Source organism: Oncorhynchus mykiss, chromosome 6 (assembly GCF_057628025.1).
Source record: "Oncorhynchus mykiss isolate SJ-2025 chromosome 6, ASM5762802v1, whole genome shotgun sequence".
NCBI lineage: Eukaryota > Metazoa > Chordata > Actinopteri > Salmoniformes > Salmonidae > Oncorhynchus > Oncorhynchus mykiss.
The window spans coordinates 5,817,501-5,831,316 of NC_143027.1; the positions used below are offsets into that span (position 1 = coordinate 5,817,501).

At 45.4% G+C, this 13,816-nt stretch overlaps 1 protein-coding gene across 1 annotated transcript in view; it reads right to left on the minus strand.

Annotated features, from left to right (window-relative positions):
- Positions 1 to 8,539, minus strand: part of LOC110525177 (extracellular matrix organizing protein FRAS1) — a 202,919-nt gene extending 194,380 nt beyond the window's left edge. The window contains exons 1-2 of the mRNA XM_090239234.1: positions 8,513 to 8,539; positions 8,076 to 8,183 (exon numbers count right to left, since the gene is read on the minus strand). Coding sequence (XP_090095360.1) covers positions 8,076 to 8,183; positions 8,513 to 8,539 — 135 coding nt within the window. The remainder of the gene's footprint in view (positions 1 to 8,075; positions 8,184 to 8,512) is intronic.
- Between the last annotated feature and the right edge of the window lie 5,277 nt (positions 8,540 to 13,816).

Consider the following 13,816-nt stretch of genomic DNA (forward strand, 5'->3'; position numbering starts at 1 on the left):
CTTTGCTGCTTTACTGGACGAAGTTGTACTTACTATGACTGAGATATGTGGTTTCTTACCTACAGCAGCTACAGTGTATTGAGATGACTGCCTCAGATAAATCGCCCTGGATAAATCGTCTGCTAAATGACTCACATGTCTGATGTAACGCTGGGTGTGCTTAGAGAAAGGCCAGAATGTAAACAGTATGTAGAGTATACTGCTCTCCCATCTACATCCACACCATCCATCCACACCATCCATCCACACCATCCATCCATCCATCCACACCATCCATCCACACCATGCATCCACACCATCCATCCACACCATGCATCCACACCATCCATCCATCCATCCATCCATCCACACCATCCATCCACACCATCCATCCACACCATGCATCCACACCATCCATCCACACCATCCATGCACATCATCCATCCATCCATCCATCCATCCACACCATCCATCCACACCATCCATGCACATCATCCATCCACACCATCCATCCACACCATCCATCCATCCACACCATCCATCCACACCATCCATCAACACCATCCATCCATCCATCCACACCATCCACACCATCCATCCACACCATCCATCCACACCATCCATCCATCCATCCACACCATCCATCCACACCATCCATCCATCCACACCATCCATCCATCCATCCATCCACACCATCCATCCATCCATCCACACCATCCATCCATCCACACCATCCATCCATCCACACCATCCATCCACACCATCCATCCATCCATCCATCCACACCATCCATCCACACCATCCATCCACACCATCCATCCACACCATCCATCCATCCATCCATCCACACCATCCATCCATCCATCCATCCACACCATCCATCCATCCATCCACACCATCCATCCATCCACACCATCCATCCATCCATCCATCCACACCATCCATCCATCCACACCATCCATCCATCCATCCACACCATCCATCCATCCACCTACTTTGTAAGTAGGAAAACCTGCAAAATCGGCAGTGTATCAAATACTTGTTCTCCCTACTGTATATACAATCTATACCAAATATACCATATACACAATCTAAACCAAATATACCATCTATACCATCTATACCATCTATACCATCTATACATCTACACCATCTATACCATCTATACCATCTATACCATCTATAACATCTATACATCTATACCATCTATACCATCTATACCATCTACACAATCTATACCATCTATACCATCTATACCATCTATAACATCTATACATCTATACCATCTATACCATCTATACCATCTACACAATCTATACCATCTATACCATCTATAACATCTATACATCTATACAATCTATACCATCTACACCATCTATACCATCTATACCATCTACACCATCTACACCATCTATACCATCTACACCATCTATACCATCTATACCATATACACCATCTAAACCAAATATACCATGTATACCATCTACACCATCTATAACATCTATACCATCTATACCATCTACACCATCTATACCATCTATAACATCTACACCATCTATACCATCTATACCATCTATACCATATACACCATCTAAACCATCTATACCATGGGTGTCAAACTCTGGCCCGTGGGCCAAATTTGGCCCGCGGGGTAATTATATTTGGCCCGCGAGACAATACCAAATTACTACTAGAGCTGGCCCGCCGGTATTATACAGCGCATTCACCACTAATACTACGAATCCCATAATGCTCTGCTGTTTTCGCGCACCAATCAGGACAGGACCCAGAAACGCTCTCTCCTCTGTGACAGTAGTCATAGCAACATAGACGCTACAACTGTCAGCGAGCTAACCCTTCCCAAAAATGGCGAAAAGAAAGGCAGAAAACAGGAGCTTTCTGGACAAGTGGGAGGCAGAATATCTGTTTACATATGTAAAAGACAAACCTGTTTGTCTTGTTTGTGGAGTCAACGTGGCTGTAAGTAAGGAGTACAACATTAGACGACACTATGAAACGAAACACCATGACAAATACAAGGACCTGGACATGACTCAAAGGAGCCAGAAAGTAGAGGAGATGAAAAGAAGTTTGGTTTCACAACAGAATATTTAAAAAAAAGCCACATCACAAAGCGAGGCTGCTGTAAAGGCTAGTTATATAGTGGCAGCAGAGATCGCAAAATCAGCCCTGGCCCTTTAATGAGGGAGAGTTCATGAAAAAGTGCATGATGAAGGTTTGTGACCTCGTATGCCCAAAAAACAAGCATTTTCAAACGTGAGCCTGAGCAGGAACACAGTAGCTGATCGCACATGTGATCTTGCCACCAATCTGTGTGACCAGCTGATGGAAAAGGGAAAAGATTTTGTTGCGTTCTCCCTCGCTGTGGATGAGAGCTGCGACGCATCTGATACTGCTCAGCTGTCAGTCTTCATCCGTGGAGTGGACTCAAATCTGTGTGTTACGGAGGAGCTATTAGGATTCAAATCAATGCATGGCACAACCACAGGAAAGGAAATCTTTGAGGAGGTTTCCAAATGTGTAACTGAAATAAAGCTACCGTTGGATTAACGACAGATGGTGCGCCAGCGATGTGCGGTAAAAAGAGTGGACTGGTGGGCATGGTTCGGGAGAAGATGCGGGAAGAGAACTGTGCAGGTGAGCTAACTGTTTACCACTGCATCATACATCAGGAAGCACTGTGTGCCAAAGCCCTAAAGGTGGAACATGTTATGACCACAGTAACACAGGTAGTTAACTTTATAAGAGCCAAAGGTCTAAATCACCGCCAGTTTAAATCTTTTCTGGAGGAGTGTGGTTCGGAATACGCAGACGTGCCGTATCACACAGAGGTGAGATGGCTAAGCAGAGGAAAAGTACTTAACAGATGTTTCGAGCTGCGTGAGGAAATATGTCAATTCCTGGAAACCAAAGGGAAGGATACAGCAGAGCTCCAGGAGCAAAAGTTCCTGTGTGAGCTGGCCTTTCTCTGTGACATCTCGAGCCATCTCGATGCGCTGAACCTGCAGCTTCAGGGGCGGGGGCGCATCATCACAGACATGTACGCTGCAGTGAGGGCCTTCAAAACTAAACTGTGCCTGTGGGAGAATCAGATGCTGCAAGGAAACCCTTGCCATTTTCCCTGCTGCCAATCCATAAAAGCGCAGATCTCTACCGCTGTGTTCCCATGCGCACAGTTTGCTGAAAAACTCAGTGTTCTCGCCGCTGAGTTTAGCCGGCGATTTGCCAACTTCGATGCCCAGAAATGCAAGTTTGAACTGCTTAGTAATCCCTTCGCAGTTGATGTGGAAAATGCACCAACCAACATCCAAATGGAGCTGATTGAACTCCAGTGCAACGACACGCTGAAGTCAAAGTATGATGCTGTGGGCGCCGCACAGTTTCCACGGTTCATCCCTGACACACTGCCTCAGCTCCGCACCCAAGCTGCTCAGATGCTCTCCATGTTCGGCAGCACTTATCTATGCGAGCAACTTTTCTCCTCGATGAAGATGACCAAAACAACTCACAGGAGACGTCTGACTGATGAACATCTTCGCTCGATACTGAGGATTTCTTCAGCTCAGAGCTTGAGCCCAGACATTGATGAACTAGCATCCAAGAAGAGATGCCAGGTATCTGGCTTGGGCACATCAGATTAGACCAGTGTGCAATAATTAACGTTTTCTTTATGCACTTTTTCTTGCTACAAGGCATGGGCTTGAATGGTTGATTGATTTATTATCATTTTATTTGTAAAATTATTAGCCAGTGGAAAAAGTTTATTTTGGTATTTAAATCAGAAGGCTGCAAATAGAAAAGAGGCATACCATTTTTATTTAAAATTTATTTATTTAATAAATGAATGCCATTGATGTGTTTTTTCATTTGAAATTCGATTTTGCATGTCTCCACTATTAAATTATATATTGTATGGTAATAAGCGATGCTTGTTCCATATTCAATGTTAAAGCAAAACTTGTTTGGGTCCATATTAAAAGGTTAATTTGTTCAATGTTGGCCCGTGACTTTGTTCAGGTTTTACATTTTGGCCCACTGGGTATTTGAGTTTGACACCCCTGATCTATACCATCTAAACCATCTATACATCTATACCATCTATACCATCTATACCATCTATAACATCTATACCATCTACACCATCTATACCATCTATACCATCTAAACCATCTATACCATATATAACATCTATACATCTATACCATCTATACCATCTATACATCTATACCATCTATACCATCTATACCATCTATAACATCTATACCATCTATACCATCTACACCATCTATACCATCTATACCATCTACACCATCTATACATCTATACCATCTATACCATCTATACCATCTATAACATCTATACCATCTATACCATCTACACCATCTATAACATCTATACCATCTATAACATCTATACCATCTATAACATCTATACCATCTATACCGTATACACCATCTATACCATCTATAACATCTATACCATCTATACCATCTACACCATCTATACCATCTATACCATCTATACCATCTACACCATCTATACATCTATACCATCTATACCATCTATACCGTCTACACCATCTATACATCTATACCATCTACACCATCTATACATCTATACCATCTACACCATCTACACCATCTATACCATCTATACCATCTATACCATCTACACCATCTATACATCTATACCATCTACACCATCTACACCATCTATACCATCTATACCGTATACACCATCTATAACATCTATACCATCTATAACATCTATACCATCTATACCATCTATACATCTATACCGTATACACCATCTATAACATCTATACCATCTATAACATCTATACCATCTATACCATCTATACCATCTATACCGTATACACCATCTATAACATCTATACCATCTATAACATCTATACCATCTATACCATCTATACCATATACACCATCCATACAGAAAAAACTGTCCATACCATCTAGGTAGCCAAATGGTTAAAGCATTGGACTCGTAACCAAAAGGTTGCTGGTTCGAATCCCGGAACTGACATGGTCAAATCTGTTGTTCTTCCCCTGAACATGGCAGTTAACCCGCCGTTCTCCGGTAAGCCATCTTTGTAAATAAGAATGTGATCTTAACTGACTATCCTAGTTAAATAAATGATAAAATCTTTACTATTTTCTTATTCCAACCCTCCAGTGAAAAATGTATATTTATTTACAGGGAATAGATCAAAGAGACAGAGAGGGAGGGATAAGTAATGGTTATCTCTGTTAAATGAATGACATAAGGAACATGTTTAATGTTCAGAAACTAAAATATTTATTAAGAACTGTGGAGGAGACCTGTTAGAAGACATGGATTGGTGGGCCTGAAGGAGGAGAAAAGAGAGGTGGAGGAGAGGAGAGAGGAGGAGGAGAGAGGAGGAGAACAGGGAGAGAGGAGAGGAGGAGGAGAGGAGAGAGGAGGAGGAGAGAGGAGGAGAAGAGGAGGAGAAGAGAGGGGGAGGAGAGGAGAGAGGAGGAGGAGAGGAAGAGAGGAGAGGGGGAGGAGAGGAGAGAGGAGGAGGAGAGAGGAGGAGAAGAGGAAGAGAGGAGAGGAGGAGGAGAGGAGAGAGGAGGAGAAGAGGAAGAGAGGAGAGGAGGAGGAGTGAGGAGGAGGAGGAGGAGAGAGGAGGAGAAGAGGAAGAGAGGAGGTGGAGAGGAGAGAGGAGGAGAAGAGGAAGAGAGGAGAGGATGAGGAGAGGAGAGAGGAGGAGGAGAAGAGGAAGAGAGGAGAGGAGGAGGAGAAAAGGAAGAGAGGAGAGGGGGAGGAGTGAGGAGGAGGAGAGAGGAGGAGAAGAGGAAAAGAGGAGGAGGAGATGAGCGAGGAGGAAGAGAGGAGAGAGGAGGAAGAGAGGAAAGAGAAGAGGAGGAGGAGAGGGAGGCGAGGAGAGAGGAGAAAGAGAGGAGAGAGGAGGAGGAGATGAGAGAGGCGGAGGAGAGGAGAGAGGAGGAGGAGAGAGGATGAGAAGAGGAGGAGAAGAGGAAGAGAGGAGAGGAGGAGGAGAGGAGAGAGGAGGAGAAGAGGAAGAGAGGAGAGGAGGAGGAGTGAGGAGGAGGAGGAGGAGGGGAGAGGAGGAGAAGAGGAAGAGAGGAGAGGACGAGAGGAGGTGGAGAAGAGGAAGAGAGGAGAGGAGGAGGAGAGGAGAGAGGAGGAGAAGAGGAAGAGAGGAGAGGATGAGGAGAGAAGAGAGGAGGAGGAGAAGAGGAAGAGAGGAGAGGAGGAGGAGAAGAGGAAGAGAGGAGAGGGGGAGGAGTAAGGAGGAGGAGAGAGGAGGAGAAGAGGAAGATAGGAGGAGGAGATGAGCGAGGAGGAAGAGAGGAGAGAGGAGGAAGAGAGGAAAGAGAAGAGGAGGAGGAGAGGGAGGCGAGGAGAGAGGAGAAAGAGAGGAGAGAGGAGGAGAGGAGAGAGGAGGAGGAGAGGAGATAGGAGAAGAGGAAGATAGGAGAGGGGAGGAAGAGAGGAGAGAGGAGGAGAGAGGAGGAGAGGAGAGAGGTGGAGAGAGAAAAGAGGAGAGGAGGAGAGGAGAGAGGAGGAAGAGAGGAGAGAGGAGGAGGAGAGGAGCGAGGAGAATGAGGTAATAGTATGCAACTGCAGCACGCAATTCCGGGAGCCTTCATGCATGTGGGCATTCCGGCACCTGCATGAACCAATGGGATGCTCGAAGGAGAGGAGAGAGGAGGAGATAGGGCTTGTTGGGCTTGATGGAGGAGAGGAGAAAGGAGGAGAGGAGCGGAGAGAGGAGGAGATATGGTTTGTTGGGCTTGATGGAGGAGAGGAGAAAGGAGGAGAGGAGCAGAGAGAGGTGGATATAGGGTTTGTTGGGCTTGATGGAGGAGAGGAGAAAGGAGGAGAGGAGCGGAGAGAGGAGGAGATATGGTTTGTTGGACTTGATGGAGGAGAGGAGAAAGGAGGAGAGGTGCGGAGAGAGGAGGAGATAGGGTTTGTTGGGCTTGATGGAGGGGAGGAGAAAGGAGGAGAGGAGCGGAGAGAGGAGGAGATAGGGTTTGTTGGGCTTGATGGAGGAGAGGAGAAAGGAGGAGAGGAGCGGAGAGAGGAGGAGATATGGTTTGTTGGACTTGATGGAGGGGAGGAGATTAGTAATTAGTATTAGATTAGTAATTAGTATTAGACTGCCTGTCAGTGGAGCAGAATTCATTAGGCATTGATAGTGGTCTCAGGGAAGAGAAGAAGGGATGGCTCAGGGGAGAGGGGGGGTTGGATGGGATGGCTTAGTTTAGATGGGGTTTGGATGGGATGGCTCAGGGGAGAGGGGAGGTTGGTTGGATGGGATACCCTAACAGTGTTGATGTCTTGATGTCTCGATTACTTCATCAGAACAAGATAACTGAAAGGGGAAGAAGGAGGGGGGAGGAAGGAGGAGAGGGGAATTAATTTGTTAATTAATTCCTTTGTGAATTAATTACTTAATTCCTTTGTGAATTAATTACTTAATTACTTTTTTAATTAATTACTTACTTAATTCCTTTATTAATTAATTACTTAATTCCTTTGTTAATTAATTACGTAATTCCTATGTTAATTAATTACTCAATTCCTTAGTTAATGAATTACTTAATTCCATTATTAATTAATTACGTAATTCCTTTGTTAATTAATTACTTAATTCCTTTGTTAATTAATTACTTAATTAATTGTTTAATTAATTACTTAATTCCTTTATTAATTAATTACTTAATTCCTTTGTTAATTATTACTTAATTCATTTATTAGTTCATTCCGTCAGTCATCCATCCCTCCAACCATCGATTCGTCCCTCATCCCTCCCTCCCTCCCCCCTCCCTCCCTCCCTCCCTCCCTCCCTCCCTCCCTCCCTCCCTCTCTCCCTCCCTCTCTCCCTCCCTCCCTCCCTCCCTCCCTCCCTCCCTCCCTCCCTCCCTCCCTCCCTCCCTCCCTCCCTCCCAACATCCTCCCTCCCTCCCTCCCTCCCTCCCTCCCTCCCTCCCTCATTCATTCATCTATCCTTCCCTCCCACCCTCGCTCCCTCTCTCCCTCCCTCCCTCCCTCTGTTATCTTACCCTCTGGTAGTCACAGTGTGGGTTGAGGCAGGTAGCAAGTTGACAGACGGTGATGTCACTGAAGCATTGACACTCCTGACAGGAGTCTGGTCTCCACAAGGTGTTGTTCTGCGGACACAAATAACAAACGTTCCCGACTTCAAGTTCCAACAGAAAAGGGAAAGTCATATTTGAGTCATTTCCTGTGTAAAAGCCACTATTCCAAGCGAGACTGTTCATAAACACATACAGTAGCAGTTAGTTAAATAAACAGCAGATCTTGGGTTGAATTATACGGCCCATTTGGATCGTACGTCACAATATAAAACAATGCCAATCTTTCCTTTGGCCCTCTTGTGGGTTTTTTCTATTTGCATGCAACAGTGATTGAAACAGGCTACTAATGTACCGTACACACGTGCTGTCAGACACTTCTTTGTTCTCTTTGTCACACTCACTCTGGTCTGTGTATTATCGACAGCCATAAAAGTCCTGAGATAGTACAGATAAATGTTGTTTGAAACTAAAGAGGCCGAGGAACCCTTTTACATGTAACCAGTCTACCAGACACTAACCAGTCTACCAGACACTAACCAGTATACCAGACACTAACCAGTCTACCAGACACTAACCAGTCTACCAGACACCCTTACCCCGCAGTCTACCAGACACTAACCAGTCTACCAGACACTAACCAGTATACCAGACACTAACCAGTCTACCAGACACTAACCAGTCTACCAGACACTAACCAGTATACCAGACACTAACCAGTCTACCAGACACTAACCAGTCTACCAGACACCCTTACCCCGCAGTCTACCAGACACTAACCAGTCTACCAGACACTAACCAGTCTACCAGACACCCTCACCCCGCAGTCTACCAGACACTAACCAGTCTACCAGACATCCTCACCCCGCAGTCTATCAGACACTAACCAGTCTACCAGACACTAACCAGTCTACCAGACACTAACCAGTCTACCAGACACTAACCAGTATACCAGACACTAACCAGTCTACCAGACACCCTTACCCCGCAGTCTACCAGACACTAACCAGTCTACCAGACACTAACCAGTCTACAAGACACTAACCAGTATACCAGACACTAACCAGTCTACCAGACACTAACCAGTCTACCAGACACTAACCAGTCTACCAGACACTAACCAGTCTACCAGACACCCTCACCCCGCAGTCTACCAGACACTAACCAGTCTACCAGACACTAACCAGTCTACCAGACACCCTCACCCCGCAGTCTACCAGACACTAACCAGTCTACCAGACACTAACCAGTCTACCAGACACCCTCACCCCGCAGTCTACCAGACACTAACCAGTCTACCAGACACTAACCAGTCTACCAGACACCCTCACCCCGCAGTCTACCAGCCACTAACCAGTCTACCAGACACCCTCACCCCGCAGTCTACCAGACACTAACCAGTCTACCAGACACTAACCAGTCTACCAGACACCCTCACCCCGCAGTCTACCAGACATTAACCAGTCTACCAGACACCCTCACCCCGCAGTCTACCAGACACTAACCAGTCTACCAGACACTAACCAGTCTACCAGACACCCTCACCCCGCAGTCTACCAGACACTAACCAGTCTACCAGACACTAACCAGTCTACCAGACACCCTCACCCCGCAGTCTACCAGACACTAACCAGTCTACCAGACACTAACCAGTCTACCAGACACCCTTACCCCGCAGTCTACCAGACACTAACCAGTCTACCAGACACTAACCAGTCTACCAGACACTAATCAGTCTACCAGACACTAACCAGTCTACCAGACACCCTCTCCCCTCAGTCTAAGTGTGTGGTAAAGTAAATGGTGTCCTGATTAATGGTGTCCCTGATAAACAGTGTCCCTGATAAATGGGGTCCTGATAAATGATGTCCCTGATAAACAATGTCCCTGATAAACAGTGTCCCTGATAAATGGTGTCCCTGATAAATGGTGTCCCTGATAAATGGTGTCCCTGATTAGCAGTGTCCCTGATAAATGGTGTCCCTGATAAATGGTATACAGATGAATGGCATCCCTGATAAATGGCATCCCTGATAAATGGTGTCCCTGATAAATGGTGTACCTGATTAACAGTGTCCCTGATTAACGTTGTCCCTGATTAACGGTGTCCCTGATTAACGGTGTCCCTGATTAACGGTTTCCTGATTAATGGTGTCCCCTGATAGATGATGTCCCTGATTAATGGTGTCCCCTGATAGATGGTGTCCCTGATTAATGGTGTCCCTGATATATGGTGTCCCTGATTAATGGTGTCCCCTGATAGATGGTGTCCCTGATTAATGGTGTCCCCTGATAGATGGTGTCCCTGATTAATGGTGTCCCCTGATAGATGGTGTCCCTGATTAATGGTATCCCTGATATATGGTGTCCCTGATTAATGGTGTCCCCTGATAGATGGTGTCCCTGATTAATGGTGTCCCCTGATAGATGGTGTCCCTGATTAATGGTGTCCCCTGATAGATGGTGTCCCTGATAGATGGTGTCCCTGATTAATGGTGTCCCTGATAGATGGTGGAACAAAATCAGACCTGGGTTCAAATGTGCTTGACTAAACTGGAACAAATAGAATAGTCCCAAAACGTACAAACGCCACCAAGTGTCTGACGGGATATCCCTGTTCTATCACACACACACACACACATATCCCTGTTCTATCACACACACACACACACATATCCCTGTTCTATCACACACACACACATATCCCTGTTCTATCACACACACACACACATATCCCTGTTCTATCACATACACACACACACACATATCCCTGTTCTGTCACATACACACACACATATCCCTGTTCTATCACATACACACACATATCCCTGTTCTATCACATACACACATACACACATATCCCTGTTCTGTCACATACACACACACACACATATCCCTGTCCTATCACATACACACACACAAACACACATATCCCTGTTCTATCACATACACACACACATATCCCTGTCCTATCACATACACACACATATCCCTGTTCTGTCACATACACACACACACACATATCCCTGTCCTATCACATACACACACATATCCCTGTTCTATCACATACACACATACACACATATCCCTGTTCTATCACACACACACACACACACACACACATATCCTTGTTCTGTCACACACACACACACACACATATCCCTGTTCTGTCACATACACATATCCCTGTTCTGTCACATACACACACACACACACACATATCCCTGTCCTATTACATACATACACACACACACACACACACACACACACACACACAAACACACATATCCCTGTTCTATCACATACACACACACATATCCCTGTCCTATCACATACACACACATATCCCTGTTCTGTCACATACACATATCCCTGTTCTGTCACATACACACACACACACACACATATCCCTGTCCTATTACATACATACACACACACACACACACACAAACACACATATCCCTGTTCTATCACATACACACACACATATCCCTGTCCTATCACATACACACACATTCCCTGTTCTGTCACATACACATATCCCTGTTCTATCACACACACACACACACACACATATCCCTGTTCTGTCACATACACACACACACACACACACACACACACACACACACACACACACACACACACACACACACACACACACACACACACACACACATCCCTGTCCTGCCATCTGCTCCTTGATGTGTGAGGAATGTAGCGCTTCTCTTTCTGGGTCGAAGGAAGCAATACGTCTGGATATGTGACATCCAATCTGCAGGACATCGGAAGAGAAGAGACAGAGCAATATGGAGGACGCTGTTTTTGTATTTTTGGTTTTTATTGCAGAGGGAAGGTGCTTATACGGTAATAGAGTTTGTCACACAGCAGCTTATCACACAGCAGCCTGTCAAACAGCAGCCTGTCAAACAGCAGCCTGTCAAACAGCAGTTTGTCCCAGAGCAGTCTGTCAACCAGCAGTCTGTCAAACAGCAGCCTGTCAAACAGCAGCCTGTCAAACAGCAGTTTGTCCCAGAGCAGTCTGTCAGCCAGCAGTCTGTCAAACAGCAGCCTGTCAAACAACAGCCTGTCAAACAGCAGTTTGTCCCAGAGCAGTCTGTCAACCAGCAGTCTGTCAAACAGCAGCCTGTCAAACAGCAGTTTGTCCCAGAGCAGTCTGTCAACCAGCAGTCTGTCAAACAGCAGCCTGTCAAACAGCAGTTTGTCAAACAGCATTCTGTCAACCAGCAGTCTGTCAAACAGCAGTCTGTCAAACAACAGCCTGTCAACCAGCATTCTGTCAACCAGCATTCTGTCAACCAGCAGTCTGTCAAACAGCAGTCTGTCAAACAGCAGTTTGTCCCGGAGCAGTGTGTCAACCAGCAGTCTGTCAAACAGCAGTCTGTCAAACAGCAGTTTGTCCCGGAGCAGTGTGTCAACCAGCAGTCTGTCAAACAGCAGTTTGTCCCAGAGCAGTCTGTCAAATAGCAGTCTGTCACAGTTGCAGTCTGTCAAACAGCAGTCTGTCACAGTTGCAGTCTGTCAAACAGCAGTCTGTCACAGAGCAGTCTGTCCAACAGCAGTCTGTCAAACAGCAGTCTGTCAAACAGCAGTCTGTCACAGAGCAGTCTGTCAAACAACAGTCTGTCCAACAGCAGTCTGTCACTGAGCAGTCTGTCTCAGAGCAGTCTGTCAAACAGCAGTCTGTCCAACAGCAGTCTGTCAAACAGCAGTCTGTCAAACAGCAGTCTGTCACAGAGCAGTCTGTCAAACAACAGTCTGTCCAACAGCAGTCTGTCACAGAGCAGTCTGTCACAGAGCAGTCTGTCAAACAGCAGTCTGTCATAGAGCAGTCTCTCATGAAGCAGTCTGTCACAGCTTTAGGGTAAACTATTGCACAATAACATGGACTTTAATGTTTTACTGGACATGCTGACTGACATAACCTAACGTTCACTGTAAGGTCTACTACACCTGTTGTATTCAGCATTTCCCTGGAAGGTCTACTACACCTGTTGTATTCAGCATTTCACTGTAAGGTCTACTACACCAGTTGTATTCAGTATTTCACTGTAAGGTCTACTACACCTGTTGTATTCAGCATTTCACTGTAAGGTCTACTACACCTGTTGTATTCAGCATTTCACTGTAAGGTCTACTACACCTGTTGTATTCAGCATTTCACTGTAAGGTCTACTACACCTGTTGTATTCAGCATTTCACTGTGAGGTCTACTACACCTGTTGTATTCAGCATTTCACTGTGAGGTCTACTACACCTGTTGTATTCAGCATTTCACTGTGAGGTCTACTACACCTGTTGTTTTCAGCATTTCACTGTAAGGTCTAATACACCTGTTGTATTCAGCATTTCACTGTAAGGTCTACTACACCTGTTGCATTCAGAATTTCACTGTGAGGTCTACTACACCTGTTGTATTCGGCGCACGTGACAAATAAAATTTCATTTGACATAACCTGACTGACATTTAACAGGACAATCCTCCTGGAGGTCCGGCCAGCATGTGGGGTCTCTCTCTCTCTCTAATTAAATTTAAGGATTCTATTGGCATGTGAAACATAATGGAAAATAAACCAAATTGAAATAAACATATATAAAACAATTAGCAGTTAACATTACACTGTCTGTTTGTGTTTGTGAACAGAGTCCCCGGACCAGCTTGTTTTGGGGACTCTTCTCCAGGTTCATCT